We start from the raw sequence: 16954 nt of genomic DNA, 5'->3' as shown, positions 1-16954 counted from the left end.
TGAGTTTCTTGTGTTCTGTGCATTTAAGGTAATTTGAGCATTTGGGCTAATAGCCATTTATCAATGAGTGCATACCATGTGTGTTTTTCTGTGATTGGATTACCTCACTCAGGATGATATTTTCCAGTTCTATCCATTTGCCTATGAATTTCATAAAGTCATTGTTTTTGATAGCTGAGTAATATTCCATTGTGTAGATGTACCATATTTTCTGTATCCATTCCTCTGTTGAAGGGCATCTGGGTTCTTTCCAGCTTCTGGCTATTATAAATAAGGCTGCTATGAACATAGTGGAGCATGTGTCTTTGTTATATGTTGGGGCATGTTTTGGGTATATGCCCAAGAGAGGTATAGCTGGGTCCTCAGGTAGTTCAATGTCCAATTTTCTGAGGAACCTCCAGACTGATTTCCAGAATGGTTGTACCAGTCTGCAATCCCACCAACAATGGAGGAGTGTTCCTCTTTTTCCACATCCTTGCCAGCATCTACTGTCACCTGAGTTTTTGATCCTAGCCATTCTCACTGGTGTGAGGTGAAATCTCAGGGTTGTTTTGATTTGCATTTTCCTTATGACTAAAGATGTTGAACATTTCTTTAGGTGTTTCTCAGCCATTCGGCATTCCTCAGCTGTGAATTCTTTGTTTAGCTCTGAACCCCATTTTTTAATAGGGTTATTTGTCTCCCTGCGGTCTAACTTCTTGAGTTCTTTGTCTATTTTGGATATAAGCCCTCTATCAGTTGTAGGATTGGTAAAAATCTTTTCCCAATCTGTTGGTTGCCGTTTTGTCCTAACAACAGTGTCCTTTGCCTTACAGAAGCTTTGCGGTTTTATGAGATCCCATTTGTCGATTCTTGATCTTAGCGCATAAGCCATTGGTATTTTTGTTCAGGAAATTTTCTGCAGTGCCCATGTGTTCGAGATGCTTCCCCACTTTTTCTTCTATTAGTTTGAGTGCATCTGGTTTTATGTGGAGGTCCTTGATCTACTTGGACTTGAGTTTGTACAGGAAGATAAGAATGGATCAATTAGCATTCTTCTACATGCTGACCACGAGTTGAACCAGCACCATTGTTTGAAAATGCTGTCTTTTTTCCACTGGATGGTTTTAGCCTCTTTGCCAAATTTCAAGTGATCATAGATATGTGGGTTCATTTCTGCGTCTTCAATTCTATTTCCTTGATCTACTTGCCTATCTTTGTATCAATACCATGCAGTTTTGTCACTATTGCTCTGTAATACTGCTTGAGGTCAGGGATGGTGATTCCCCAGAAGTTCTTTTATTACTGAGAATAGTTTTCACTATCCTGGTTTTTTGTTTGTTTTTTTGTTTTGTTTTGTTTTGTTTTTGTTCTCTCAAATGAATTTGCAAATTGCTCTTTCTAACTCTATGAAGAAATGAGTTAGAATATTGATGGGGATTGGATTGAATCTGTAGATTGCTTCCTGCAAAATGTCGATTTTTACTACATTAATCCTGCCAATCCATGAGCATGGGAGATCTTTCTATCTTCTGAGATCTTCTGAGATCTTCTTCGATTTCTTTCTTCAGATACTTGAAGTTCTTGTCATACAGATCTTTCACTTGCTTGGTTAGAGTTACACCAAGGTATTTTTTATTGTTTGTGACTATTGTGACCAGTGTCATTTTTTCTAATTTATTTCTCAGCCTGTTTATCCTTTGAATAGAGGAAGGCTACTGATTTAAGTTGATTTTATATTCAGCACTTTGCTGAAGTTGTTTATTAGGTATAGGAGTTCTCTGGTGGAATTTTTGGGGTCACTTACGTGTCCTATCATATCATCTACAAATAGTGATATTTTGACTTCTTCCTTTCCAATTTGTGTTCATTTGACCTCCTTTTGTTATCTAATTGTTATAGCTAGGACTAATATGCTATCGAATAGGTAGGGAGAGAGTGGTCAGTCTTATCCAGTCCCTGATTTTAGCGGGATTGCTTCAAGTTTCTCTCCATTTCGTTTGATGGTGGCTACTGGTTTGCTGTATATTGCTTTTACTATGTTTAGGTATGGGTCTTGAATTTCTGATCTTTCAAGACTTTTATCATGAAGGGGTATTGAATTTTGTCAAATTCTTTCTGAGCATCTAACGAGATGATCATGTGGTTTTTCTTTTTCCTTTATGTTTGTTTATACTGTGGATTACATTGATGGATTTCTGCATATTGAACCATCCCTGCATCCATGGGATGAAGCCTACCTGATCATGGTGGATTGATGTATTCTTGGATTCTTTTTGCCAGAATTTTATTGAATATTTTTGCATGGATATTCAAAAGGGAAATTGGTATGAAGTTCACTTTTTTTATTGGGTCTTTGTGTGGTTTAGGTATAAACATAACTGTGGTTTCATAGAAAGAATCAGGTAGTGTTCTGCTTAAATTTTTTTGGACTAGTTTGAAGAGTATTGGTATTAGGTCTTCTCTGAAGATCTGATAGAATTCTGCACTAAACCCATCAGGTCCTGGGATTTTTTTGGTTGGGAGACTTTTAATGACTATTTCTACTTCTTTAGGGGTTATGGGATTGTTTAGATGTTAAGTTGGTACCTGGTATTTGTCTGGAAAATTGTGCATTTCATCCAGATTATCCAGGGTTTGTTTTTTTTTTTTTTAAGTATAGGCTTTTGTAGTAGGAGCTGATGATTTTTTGAATTTCCTTACTTTCTCTTTTTATGTCTCCCTTTTCATTTCTGATTTTGTTATTTGGATACATTCTCTCTGCCCTCCGGTTAGTCTGGCTAAGGGTTTGTTTATCTTGTTGATTTTCTCAAAGAGCTAGCTCCTGGTCTTGTTGATTCTTTGTATAGTTCCTTTTTGTTCTACTTTGTTGATTTCAGCCCTGAGTTTGATTATTTCCTGCTACCTACTTCTCTTGGATATATCTGTTTCATTTTGTTCTAACGCTTTCAGTTGTGCTGTCAAGCTGCTAATGTATGCTCTCTCCAGGTTCTTTTCTGAGGCACTCAGAGCTAAGAGTTTTCCTCTTACCTTAGCATTGTTTTCATTGTGTCCTATAATTTTGGGTATGTTGTGCCTTCATTTTCATTAAATTCTCAAGTGTTTAATTTCTTTCTTTATTTCTCCCTTGACCAAGTTATCATTGAGTAGAGCTTTGTGCGGCTTCCATCTCTATATGGGCTTTTGGTTGTTTCTGTTATTATTGAAGACCAGCCTTGGTCAGTGGTTATTTCATAGGATGCATGGGATTATTTTGATCTTCTTGTATCTGTGGAGGCCTGTTTTGTGACTGATTATATGGTCAATTTTGGAGAAGGTACCATGAGGTGCTGAGAATAGGGAATATTCTTTTGTTTTAGGATGAAATGTTCTATAAATATCTGTTAAATCCATTTGGTTCATAATTTCTGTTAGTTTCACTGTCTTCGTTTAGTTTCTGTTTCCATGACCTGTCCATTGATGAGAATGGCATGTTGAAGTCTCCCACTATTATTGTGTGAGGTCCAATGTGTGCTTTGAGCTTTAGTAAAGTTTCTTTTATGAATATCAGTACCCTTGCATTTGGAGCATAGAAGATCAGAATTGAGAGTTCATCTTGAGAGATTTTTTCCTTCATGATTTTGAAGTGTCCTTCTTTATCTTTTTTGATAACTTTGGTTGAAAGTTGATTTTATTCAATATTAGAATGGCTACTCCAGCTTGTTTCTTGGAACCATTTGCTTGGAATTTTTTTCCAGCCTTTTACTCTAAAATAGTATCTGTCACTGACGTGCATTTCTTATATGCAGCAAAATGCTGGATCAAGTCTGTTAGTCTAAGTCTTTTTATTGGGGAATTGAGTCCATTGATGTTAAGAGATATTAAGGAAAAGTGATTGTTGCTTCCTGTTATTTTAGAGGTAAAATTATGTTTGTATGGCTATCTTCATTTGGGTTTGTTGAAAGAAGATTATTTTCTTGCTTTTTCTAGGGTGTAGTTTCACTCCTTGTGTTGGAATTTTCCACTTGTTATTCTTAGTAGGACTGGATTTGTGGAAAGATATTGTGTGAATTTGGTTTTGTCATGTTTTCTCCATCTATGTTTTGCTGGGTATAGTAACCTGGGCTGGCATTTTGGTTCTCTTAGGGTCTATATGACATCTCCCCATGATTTTCTAGCTTTCACAGTCTCTGGTAAGAAGTCTGGTGTAAATCTGATATGTCTGTCTTTATATGTTACTTGACCTTTTTCTCTTACTGCTTTTAATATTCTCTTTGTTTTGTGTATTTGACGATAATGTGATGGGAGGAATTTCTTTTCTAGTCCCATCTATTTTGTTGAAGATATTTACTTGCCCTTCGAGTTGGGAATCTTCACTCTTTTCTATACCTGTTATCCTTAGGTTTGATTTTCTTATTGTGTTCTGGATTTCCTTGATGTTTTGGGTTACGAGCTTTTTGCATTTTGCGTTTCTTTGACTGTTATGTCAATGTTTTCTATGGTATCTTCTGCACCTGAAATTCTCTCTTCTATTTCTTGTATTCTGCTGTTGATGCTCCTTATCTCTTTTCTTGGTTTTCTATCTCCAGGGTTGTCTCCCTTTGTGATTTCTTTATTGTCTCTATTTCCATTTTTAGATCCTGGATGGTTTTGTTCAATTCCTTCATCTGCTTGGTTGTGTTTTCCTGAAATTCTTTACAGGATTTTTGCGTTTCCTCTTTAAGGGCTTGTACTTGTTTACTTGTATTGTCCTGTATTTCTTTAAGGGAGTTTTTTATGTCCTTCTTAAAGTCCTCTATCATCATCATGAGATGATGTCCATGTCTCAATTTTCTGCTATTTTTGGGGTATCCAGGACTTGCTGTGGTGGGAGAACTCAGTCCTGATGAAACCAAGTAGCTTTTGTTTCTGCTTCTTGTGCTTGCCTCTCGCCATTTTGTTATCTCTTTTGTGAGTTGGTTTTGCTGTCTCTGACTGAAGCTGGTCCCTTCTGTGAGCCTGTAATTTTAGGTGTGTCAGCGCTCTTGGGAGACCAGCTCTCTCAGGGCAGGATTTGGCCTCAGAGAGCTGTGCCACAGGGTTAACTCCAGGGTGCAGATGGAGACCAGAAGGATTCTGTCCCCAGTTGCTCTTTGGTTCCTGAGCCTTGTGGTGTCCTGGCAGGTTGTCTTTGGCCAGTTATTGGAGTAAAAATGTTTGTCTCACCTGTGGACTTAGGAGCAACAGCACACCTGGGAGACCAGGTCCCTCTGGGCAGGATTTGGGTCCAGAGAGCTGTGCCACAGGGTTAACTCCAGGGTGCAGTTGGAGACCAACAGTATTAATTGAATTTACAAATAGTAAAGCTATCCCCTAAGTGTGTACAGACATGTAAATCACATTCGTGTGCTCAGTAGTGAACTCAATAAAGTGTTTTAAGATTTCATTTCCTGTATATATAAATGAGATAGTAGAATAGATTCAGTTATCTAGAAAGTATTGTAAAAAGACCTCTGGTAAGAATTATCCAAGTAATTTCTGCTTAAACTTTTGATGTTTCTCACTTCAGTTCGTTGTTTATATAATTTGTATATGGCCGGTATCACTGGCTGAAACTTACTGAACGTTTTCTATGTATCTGATGGCGTCACACATATTTTACTCCATGTCAGATTGGTCCTCCTCTCAGATAGCCTGTGACCCAGTGTCATGGAGATCCTATAGTTTTAGATCTGTAGGACCAGCCTTGTCAAGTGCTCCAGGGGTTCACTGTAGCCGTCCAGGGGTTCACTGTAGCCGTCCAGTGGCTTAAGGTCGAGCAGGGCTCACCTGAAAGGAGGACTGGAAATGATAAGGGCAGGGGGTGAGAGAAACATGAAGCCAAAACAGCGTTCTAATCAAAGTTTAATATTCAGCACAGTGTATATAAAGGGAGAAATCACAAAACCCATCCCCAGAACAGTAACATGGGGTAGCAACAGTACAGCAGTAAATCTAAGTTTCCAGTTTGCAGTTCATTAACTTCAGCACAAATCAAGGCAGCAGCTTAACTCCTGCACATCAAAGCTCACAGCTGCAGCCAAGGAAGATGTTTCTGCTCAGGCTGATAAAGCCCATCACTCAAGGTCTGCTTCTGCCTTTCTTGGGTGTTTTCACAGTCTCCCTGGCCTGCCAGGCTGAGGAGGTCACAGTTCATTGATGGGATCGATGTTGGGGTGGATCTAGGCCAGAGAGAGATCTGAACTGGTCAGCACACTGGCTCTCCTGATCTCATACCTTCAGGGCTGACTTACCAGTAACCCCTGCAACCAGGGCCAGCTATATTCTGCTGCCCAGGGGAGGTGCAGGATCTGCTCTTCAGAGTGCTCCAGCAGGTGAGGGGTGGGACCAGAACTCCTCCTCTCATGACCCCAGGGCCAGCCCTCCCATTTCCTGTAGCTGGCAAGGGGTGAGGGTGGGGGATGGCATCTTTCCCTTGCTATGCCACAGCACAGGATATAAGAGGCAGGGTTGGCTCATTCGCAAACCCCACATTGAAGGCCAGCTCTACCATGCTGCCCCGGAGAAGTACAGGACCCACTCTCCTAGGTACTGCAGTGTAAGGGGAAGGGTCAGCTCTCCAGCCTGCTGTAGGTGGCTGGGGTGCGTGGGGGCAGCATATCTCAGAAGTATCTCTCCTTATCCATCCCTCTCCATCCCTTGACATCAAAGAACAGAGAAGTGGTGGACCAGCTCTTCCAAACTCATGCTCCCAGAGCCAGCTCACCCGAGCCTCCTACATCAGAGTCAGCTCTACTGTGCTGCCCAGGCAAGGTGCAAGGCCTGTTCTTACAAAGGAAGATGGTATTGTTAATACTCCGCTCCTTGGTTTATAACAATCTTCACAGCAGTCGTTTCAGATTGGTATTCTTCCCAGGTTTTAAAGAAAAGGAAACAGCTATAACTCATTAATAAAAAGTGTTAGATGCCAAGCAACCAGAGCTTCCAGGGACTAAGCCACTACCTAAAGACTATACATGGACTGACCCTGGACTCTGACCTCATAGGTAGCAATGAATATCCTAGTAAGAGCACCAGTGGAAGGGGAAGCCCTGGGTCCTGCTAAGACTGAACCCCCAGTGAACTAGACTGTTGGGGGGAGGGCGGCAATGGGGGGAGGGTTGGGAGGGGAACACCCATAAGGAAGGGGAGGGGGGAGGGGGATGTTTGCCCGGAAACCGGGAAAGGGAATAACACTCGAAATGTATATAAGAAATACTCAAGTTAATAAAAAAATAAATAAAATAAAAATAAAAAGTGTTAGAAGATGTGTGAGGACCATGTGGTCATTCTCTGATTAGGCTTCTCTCTCACACCTCTTGGAAAAGAGTTAATTTGTGTTTTGCTTTTATATTTCTAATTAACCTGACATTGTGAATTTCTCAGAGGACATTAGCTAAAAAGTGAGAACTGTCTAGAGAAAGTTCACAGTGAACAGTTCAGATTTGGTGTGTTCTCCAAATAAACGGCCCTAATCTGTTTTCACAGCACTGTATGCCTGGCACATCAGAATCTGGTTTATACTATAACACTGAGTTCCTTTCTGTGCAGATCAGCGGTCTGTTACTGGAAGGCTGCAGTTTTGATGGCAGTCGCCTCTCAGAAAACCAGCACGACTCCCCCAGCGTGTCGTCGGTTCTTCCGTGCTACATGGGCTGGACTCCGCAGGTCAGCCTTGGGTGTACAGCTCCAATCTCACTGCTCCACTCCCACATTTACTTTTCTGCAAGATATCATGGCTTGTGGTGGTTTTAGTTTGCTTTCCCATTTTACCTGCAATTTAACACATTTGTAGTCAAAGTATTTTATTTTTGAAGAGGTAAAGATTTTTAAACCATTTTGTTTTGGAAACAGTTTTCTTTAAAAAAAAAAAAATGTGTATGATTAGATCCAAACCTTGGATTAGATCCAAACCTTGAGCTTAAGAACTGAGTGATGGTGTGCCATGAGCCTTCCTATGCACACCTCTTAGACACACACTTTTCATGGTTTCAAGTAAGTCTCTTGAGCCACACAGGTCAAGGCCTTTGCATAGTCAGGAGCACTGAAAGTAACTAGGTGTGGCTGTGAAACGAGAATGTTGGCTGCAAGTTGGTGGTGCTTGAAGAGGCTCAAGAGGTGTGTCCTTCTGAGGAATAGGTCACTGTGTGGTTCTGAGGCTTAAAAGCCAGCTGCCAGTCTCCATTTGTACTCCCCGCTTCCTGCTACAGTTCCAAACGTAAGTTCTCAGCCTCCAACCCTAACTTCCGTGTCTCCATTCTGCCATCAGGGACTCAGACTGTTCTGGAACCATCAGCCCAAATAAAGCCACCTTTCTATAAATTGCCTGGATCACAGTATTTATCTTGGCAGTATAAAAGTAACTCGTACACCAGGCCAGAGTAATATATGTCAGAGGTTTCACAGAATAACAGCAGCTTCAGTAACTGAGAGTTTTATTCTTCAATAGTGGATGGAACCTGGAGGCATACCTGTGTCTTTAAAATAGAATGCAGTTTTAGATGAGATGTGTATCTTCTTAACTCTGAAGCTTAAACTGAAAATGGATACATAATACATTGTAATCCTCCCTCTGATGAGCAGCAAAACTGTTGTTCACTACAGGAAAAATATATTTTTGTCATTAGGAAATGCTGCATTGAAGTTTACACACACACACACACACACACACACACACACACACACATATATATATGTGTGTATATATATATATATATATATATATATATATTTCAATGTTTTTTACCAAGATCAAGAGCACCTGAGTGTTTGAACACTGAGTGTTTAGAGCTGTAGCAGTAACTAACTGTCACTGTTCAGAGAGACAAAAGAGCACCATCCTGGGAGGCTCCTCCCACCCATGCAGATTCATTGCCTCCAGGGTTGGGATAACTTTCAGATAAGGCAATGAGATCAAAAGAATATTTGTCTTTTTTCAGAAATTTATATCAAAAAGGTAATAATTATGGGTTATATGGGTTTTGATCTTAAGCTGTAAATGATGCTCAAAGTTGTACCCACTCTGCACATGCGTTAGGCCAAAGCTTTCCACATGGGAGCTACATCCTGTGTTATCTGGGTAGAACCAGCATCCTCGTGAGGATCTGTAAAAATGAGAGACAGGAGAACCCTGAAGGCTGCAGAAGTTGAGAGGGTAAACTTGAAGCCAGGGGTGCAGGACAGAGACCCTCTCTGGGAGCCTCCAGAAGAGCAGGGCCTGCCAGCCCCAAGGTCAGGACTCTGGCAGTAGGTCAGTTCTCCTAAGACACTAAACTCCTGTCTATGTTGGAGTAAGAGGAAGAAACGTGCACAGACTATTACATAGCTGCATAAGCGTTATAAATGTGTACAGAGTAGTTTTAAAATATGCAGAGGACAGAGTTCATGCTTACTGTGGTTTCTGTGAATGAGGATGTATTAAAATAGAAATTAACACATGTAACAGAGTTCGATCAGTCTGCCTGCCTCTGCTCTGTAGTCGCTACCCCCAGCAGTGGCCAGAACATATCTTTCAAATATGAAATTACGTTATTTCTCCACTCAGAAGCGTTCAGTGAAAAATTCCAAGTACCAACATCAACCTCTGAGCAAAGGAATAAGAGAAGGGAAGAAGGGTGGACACAGCAGTGTCCCTTTGGAGATGTCCTGCCATTAGCATATTGCTTGCTATTGCTAGGACTTGTGTGCTTTTAACTCATTTTGCCTAAAGCACAAAAGTTACATTAATAGACTAGAGAAGCAGGAAAACCCTGTAGTGTGCTCACTCACATAGGACAGAATGCATGAACGATAGCTGGGCCAAACTGGTATCACATTTTAGACTTGATCTTCAGTACTGAGCTTAGCCAACAGACTAGTTTCTGTTTATTGTAACTGTAATGCAGTCACAATATATGGGATTTAATTACTGAATTTTATTTGCATAATACTTTTTATGTACTATTTTGAACTATTTACGGTCTTCAAGTATCTTATTTTGTTATATGAACAGTGTATTTGTTAATAGTTTTCATAAAATTTTAATTTTGTTCAAATACCTTAGCCTAGCTAGTCTGATTCTTTGTCCTGATAAAATAAATGTATTAAAGAAGGAACTGGATTCTCAGTATTTAGTGCAGTTACACAGCACACCTAAGGAACCATCAGCATTTTGGTGTTAGCCAGATCATTGGCTCTGCCTAGACTTGGGTCATTTATGCTTAGGGACCTAGAGCAAGTCCATTCGGTTTTCCCAAACCTCAGGAGCCTGAGAAATGCTGAGCAGAATGTCAAGAAGCCACAGTGGTCCTATAGCACTAGGGAGAAAGCTGTGTGAGCTGTCAGTGAATACCCAGCATCAGAGCATCCTGTCCTGGTGTCTGCTGGTGTCCTGGAGCCTTTCACTGTGCTACCTGGGCTTAGGTTCCCGCAGACATCAGGTGCTCGAGAAAACTGACCCCTCACAGCACGAAGCTTCACACCACCACAGTCCACTGAATGTGTAATGTCTGTCTGCCTTTTGTAAAGACTGTAGTAGTGGCCGCAGTGGAAGAAAGCTTGCACTTGATGGCTCTGAGTCTGAATCCTAAGCAGAATTGGAGAAGAGGGCCAAGTCAGTGGCAGGAGTCTCAGGTTCTTCTTACTCCAGACCCTACATTTTACAAGCAGTCCACCTAAGAATTCATTTTCTCATAACCCTTGTTAGGATGACAGCCCAGAAGACTTAATTTTAGTACTCTTTACTTAAAAGTTATGTTCTAGATATTTGATGTGTGTGTATTTCCTAAGTTGTAAGCTTCACTGAAGGACATTTTTCCCATCTGTGTGCAACCTCTGTGACATAAGTGCTCCATGAGCACACAAAGCACTGTCATATGGTAGGCCAGATAACCCAGCAGTCACACAAACTAGAGACAGCCAGGAAGACTCAGGGCAGATGGCTGCATTCTTTTGGGAAATGATCTATGTAAAATGCAAGCTTTGTTGTATGTGCAGTAGGTTAAAATTCATGGGTATCAAATAGACTGAAGTGACTTACATCAAAGATGTGAGGATCTCAGCAGAATCCTCATGTTGGAAAAGAAAAGGTTCATATAATGTCCACTTAAGAATTAAAATAGGATTTAAAAAATATTTTCCTGAAAGAAAACTATTTTTACTTATCTTTGCTATAGCATTATCTACTATCAGCAGAAAGTGTGAAAGGGATGAATTTTTCTTGTTGATTTCAGAATTGATAGAAGTAGGTCCAAAGAGTAAGGCATGTACATGAGTAAGGCTCTAACTTCCTGTATCATATGCAAAGGTCACATGTTCTTTCACCTCAGGGAACAAAATACTTAGCTTCTAAGTATTCCATATTCTAAAACCATGCATTTCCATAAATGATCACTTTGACTTTAAAGATAGTAACTGAATTTATCATGGCCATCTTTACTATGGGTAAACTCTCTATGCTTCTAATCCATTCCAGTAATCTTCTAGAATAATCCTTAAATTCCATTCCAGCTCTAAAACACTAATAATTCACTAGTTGAATGAGATCATAAGTTCAGACCAAACACCAGTGTTAGATTTAAGTTGGAAACACTATTACAAATTTGTTTGAAAATTCTTCTTTGAAAAAGTTGCCTATTTCTGAAATCCAGCCACACAAAAATTCTAGATGAAACATGGCTAGCCATGCCTGGCACCCAGGTGAGGGTCTTTGATGGCATATTCTCCTGAAAGAAACCAAGGATCATCACAGTAATCATTCATTTCTCCTCTCGGGAGAGATTGAATGCAAGCTTGCAGCACACTGAGACTCTGAACATACGACAGACAGCAAGGGCAGCAAAGTCAGCAGGCAACATGAACAGCATCCGGGTGGAGACAGACAAGTGGAGCACCAGGAAGAGACTTGCACTGAACTACAGGAGAATGCCCGAGTCCACCAGCTAGCTCGGGAAAGCAGCAGCCCTGGGAGCATACCAGGGACATGCACTGTGTGAAGAAGAAAGGGAGATTACAGCACTTCCTTCAATCCTTCCCTTCTAGATTGAACTTACTGGTAGTAAGAATTGAGAAATTGAAGTTTTTTGTAAGCATATTCTTGCTTAGAAATTATTTTTATGTTTGTAGAAATTTACAGATAAAATTATATGTTTAATTTTAAAATATTCCAGTATTTGGGGCTAAAGGAAAGTTTTAGAGTGTGTGTCTATGTGTCTCTGTGTATGATTACATCTCTGTGTGTGTGTGAGAGAGAGGGAGAGAGACAGAGAGACAGAGAGACAGGGAGAGACAGAGACAGGGAGAGACCGAGAGAGAGAGTGACAGAGACAGAGAGAGAGACAGAGACAGAGAGAGAGAGTGACAGAGACAGAGGCGAGGGAGGAGGGGGAGAGCACGAACACGGTTGGCACATTGTGGAAGTCGGAAGACAGCCACCGCAGTCTTCTTCACCTTTCAGATGGTTCTCTGTTGTTAAGCACCACTGTACACACCAGTGAGGTGGCCAGTGAGCTCCCCCATCTCAGTCTCTCATCTCTCTAGGAACACTGGTGCTAGAGCTGCCTGTACTGTGTGTCTGGCTTCTATGTAATTATTGGAGACTTGAACTCAGGTCCTCATGCTTGCTGGTGAGCCATTTTCCCAGTCCTTCGGCAAGTGTTTAAAGGAACCATGGTTGGCTATTTGTAAGCTGCTGTGGGATATAGGAACTTACTATAGTAATCTTTGGTTGAAATGTCTAATATCTAATACAGCATAAGAATTGGAAGGTGTGGATTTGTTGCTCTATTTTTAGACCATTCTTTTCTTTTGAACAGGGTTCTTATGGTCCATATTCCCCCGATGAATGCATCTCTTTGCCTGTTTACACAAGTGCTGAGAGGGATTGTGTGGTGACCAACATTGATGTTCCCTGTGGTGGCAACCAGGACCAGTGGATCCAGTGTGGGGCAGCGCTGTTTCTTAAAAATCAGTAAATCTGAGACAACACAGGAGGACTCAGCAAAGTGACAGTTACTTCAGCGCTCTATGCATAGCATGCAGTCAGTCTGCATTTGAAATGTTAATTCAAGTATCTGCTATGAGTTGTTCTTATTGATGATCTCCTTGTGTTTCTATTTTAATAAATGTGTAACACCAGCACTGTGTACCTTAAAGAATTTCATATTAAAATGGGGTATTTGGTGGTAGGTATTAAATATTTTTATGAAGAAGTTTACTTTTCAGTAGTTTAAATATTTACAATTTAAAGTTCTATATTTAAGAAATCGATAATATTTTGGTTTTGTATAATTGCAAATAAAGTTATTTTAATCTATGGTTTTAAGTATGTATACACTCTGCTTTTAAGCATTGAACAATGTACAAAGGTATAATGAATGAATTATCTTTTTTTTTACATTTAAAACACAAGAAAAAAATTTATTTTGTCTCACAGTTTTGGTCTCATGCTATAGGCCACATCTGATGTAGTAATCTAAAATGGTATGGAGCATGTTTGCATGTGCACTCACATGTGTGCATCCACACACAAGCATGTTGGACTTTATCCATCTTCTTATAAAGCCACAAGTATGAATGAATTATCTTAACAACTAAACAAGATGCCATTTCTTTGTGAACATCAAATAATATAATACATAATAATATCCTAAAGGTAAAGAGGAAGAATTCACCTGAGAATGCAGATACTATAGATAATGAAACGTAAGTTCTGGGCATAGGATTTAGAGTAACCTTCTTTCTTTAAGCTTTGGAACTTGTATTTGATCTCTGCAAGACTCCCTGAAACCCAAGAATGCAGCGGTGCTGCCACTGAGTGACGCCTTAGGAGCTGAGTTATGTCCAGCTGTCTGTCTACTGGGAACAGACAGCTCTGGAGGGCTGAGGTGTGTGCTGCTGTCAGCCATGTGCAATAACCACTCTCGGCTACTGTGTGTGTCTACACGTGCCAGTGCTATTGGGGTTTGTTGTTTTATTTTGCACTTCCCCCAGTATCAGGAATGAAATTGAGAGTGCAGTGCAAGGTAGACAAGCACTCTATGACTGAGCCACATGCCCACACTTGGCATTTATCATCAAAGAAAAGTTGCATGCTTAGAGAAGAAATAATAGCTGAAATAAAAGGAAAAAGACACTGTGAATTAGGAATCTCACAGTACTACTCAAAAATAGAGATACTAGCCAGAGCGAGGAGTAAAGACATAAAGTAGCATCGACCAGTAGACAGTAGGATCCCACACATCTGAGTCTTTGCCCTCTGTTCCCAAGAAACAGTGAAGTAATGGCTAAAAGCTTAAAGGAGTGTGTAATTTTGAAATTTCTGGGAAATAGGAAAAGTTCAAAAGATGACCCATTTTCTTTGGGTTAATATTTGTATCCACTTAGTTCTGACAGAGACAGTAGTCATAGCCCACACTGACTTGAATAAGGCAGGCTTGGTAAGTGTTACAGCTCTAAAGGAACCACAAAGTTACCACAAAGGCTCACCACAAACCTCAAGCAAGCCATTTGTTGGGAGAGAAAATCCCAGGAGGGTGACTGCCTTTGATCAGCTGAGAAGCAGCAAGGAATTGTGCAGAAAACAGGGTTTATATAGGGTCTCTTGGGGGTACAGGGGCTTTCGACTCTCGAGCTTGGACTTTCTACTCTGTAGGGTGGAGGCTGGGTCCAGCTGTTAGAGAAGTCAGTGTTCTGTGAGTGGAGGTCCTCTGGGGAGGTGCCTGCCCACTTGCATACCTCAAGGAGCTTACATTCCCTTCTTTTTGTTTATTATTCATAAGCATTCAGGTTCTTAGATGCAGGGGTGAGTGACAACAACTACTTCCTGATGAATGGGGAGTCGAAGTCCTTTAGGTTAACTTGGTCTTCACTGTCAAGGTATAACTGAGTGCTGCAGGCCTCTGGTTCCATAGCTAGGGGCCAGTAGTCCTGTAATAGCAAATGATTAAAAGGCCAGTGGGAGCTGAGAGGTAAGAGAGAGGCCCAGGGGGGCATATAAAAGCCATGAGACTTCCAGGATAGAGCTAAGAGTCAGTAGGGACAAGGCTACAGAGGCTCAGAAGGGCTTAGGAACCTTCCGTACTTAGCAGACAGCTCTTAGAGAGAGGAGGCAAAGAAACAGGGAAGTTGGTTCCAGTTGAGGAAGAGGAGCAAGTGTCTTAATACTTGTATCTTAAGCCCCATGGTGGGGCTCCAGGAGCCAGAATAAGAAGAGATGGATGATCAGAGCCGTTAGAGGGAAGAGAATCTGACGAATCTAGAATTTGGAACCAATTCTACTGGCAGAAGCCAGCAGAAACAAATGAGCTGTACATTCTTTAATAAGAGAGTCAAGCAAGCAACTTGAATCAGTTTGAAATGTTTAGATGTAGGCATATCTGAAAGGCAACTGTGCATCCTCTACCAAGGGAGTGGTGTTTGGTGATCCTTGTATGTTAGCAGGTGGGACAGGTGATAAGGAAAGAAGACATTAATAGGTAACCCAAAGGTTAACTTCTTTGATTTGCATATAAGAAATTAATCTGTGGCCAGAAATAAATTCTTGTATATGAATTCGTGGTGGTGTAGCTTTGATACCTTATTAAACAAGCATTGTTTTAAGATCCTATCTTTCTTAAACTAAATCCAGTTATGAGAGAGCCCAGAGATAACTTCTGAGCTCTAGCTATCAAAGCAGCCATAGCAAAAAGTGTCAACATGGTGGCTAGCAGCTAGCAGTGTCAGAGAAAGCAAAGTCAAACCAATAAACCCAGAACACAGAGAGCTCACACACTCAAAGACTAGTCAGAGACAAAGCATGGTGGCCACCATCATTCATACATTCAACTGAGGCGGATGGATTTCCATCTTGCCTCCCATGTTTACAATGAAACTTATGGATACACCAGAAAACAGTCCCATCTGCATGCAGACAACAGACAACCAGAATCAGGTGCGCAAGCTACATCTCACCTATTGCCCTGGATGGGAAAGGGTTTTGCACTTGGATTAGAGGGGAAAGGTGCTTGGCTATAGAGGGCTTTGGGGTGTTTCATGCCTGGGTATCCACCAAGGGAAAGGAAATCAGTAAGGATAGGGTGTGTCAGACTGTGGTTTGGAGGAGGAGGAGAGGGATAACTGAGAAACCTTGGGTCAAGCAGATGTAGGGAACAAAAGAAATGGAGGCTCTGACTTTAGCTAGGATGTCCCTTGCCAGCAAGGAGATGGGAAAGATTGGTCCCACTAGGAAAGAGTGGGTAAGGGGAACACCCCTTAAAATACTACTTAGTGGTTGAATTTGGTGAGGCTGATAAGGCTGTCCTCGTACTTTGAAAAATAGAGGAAGAGGAGAGGTGGGTCTCCATCAAAAATGAAGTTCTACCGCTTTCCGGAAGGAGATAAATCACCCTGATACTGTACTGACTACCCAAGGCTCCCTGTCAGAGATGGCAGTGGTTGGACCGAAGGAGCCCAGGCCCCTTAGTCATTCATGGACAGACCTAACAGGTTGGAGAAATCATTGCCTACAAACCAGCTTAGGCAGGTTTAAATCCTTCTTTTCTTATTTTACTTCAACATGAGTAATGTGGTAGTTTGAATACGTTTGTCATAAGGAGTGACACTATTAAGGATTGCTGTCTTATTAGGCGTGGAGGAAGTTTGTTACTGTGGGCATGGACTTTGAGACCCTCTGCCTAGCTGCCTGGAAGTCAGTCTTCTAGCTGTCTTCTGAACAAGATGTAGAGCAATCAGCTACTCTAGGACCATGCCTTCCTGGGTGATACCATGCTCCTCCCTGAATCTTTGAACCTGTAAGCTGATCCCAATTAAATGTTGTCCTTTATGAGAGTTGCCTTGGTCATGGTGTCTGTACAGCAGTATAAACCTAAGACAGGTAGGTCCTCTGAATGAGTGATAGTAGGAAGGGCAACTGCAAAGCCATTCTAGAATGATTGACGAGAATTCTACTTCTCTTTTAGAGGCAAAGCTTCTCAAATTATGATTAAGATAAGAATAGCTGTTA

At 41.1% G+C, this 16954-nt stretch overlaps 1 protein-coding gene across 5 annotated transcripts in view; it reads left to right on the top strand.

Annotated features, from left to right (window-relative positions):
- The window catches only part of Dync2h1 (dynein cytoplasmic 2 heavy chain 1), a 221001-nt gene extending 207722 nt beyond the window's left edge, over positions 1 to 13279 (top strand). For 3 of the 5 annotated variants that reach the window (XR_015626948.1, XM_087563631.1, XM_087563630.1), the window contains 2 exons: positions 7528 to 7644; positions 12768 to 13089. Coding sequence is in view for 4 of the 5 variants with exons in the window: in XM_087563631.1 (XP_087419757.1) it covers positions 7528 to 7644; positions 12768 to 12926 (276 nt within the window). In the remaining variant the exon portion in view is untranslated. 5 annotated transcript variants of the gene reach the window in all.
- Positions 13280 to 16954: the final 3675 nt, after the last annotated feature.

Source organism: Rattus norvegicus, chromosome 8 (genome assembly GCF_021556685.1).
Source record: "Rattus norvegicus strain SHRSP/BbbUtx chromosome 8, alternate assembly SHRSP_T2T, whole genome shotgun sequence".
Lineage (NCBI taxonomy): Eukaryota > Metazoa > Chordata > Mammalia > Rodentia > Muridae > Rattus > Rattus norvegicus.
Note: the sequence above shows the minus strand (reverse complement) of the source record. Positions and strands in the feature narration are given on the sequence as shown.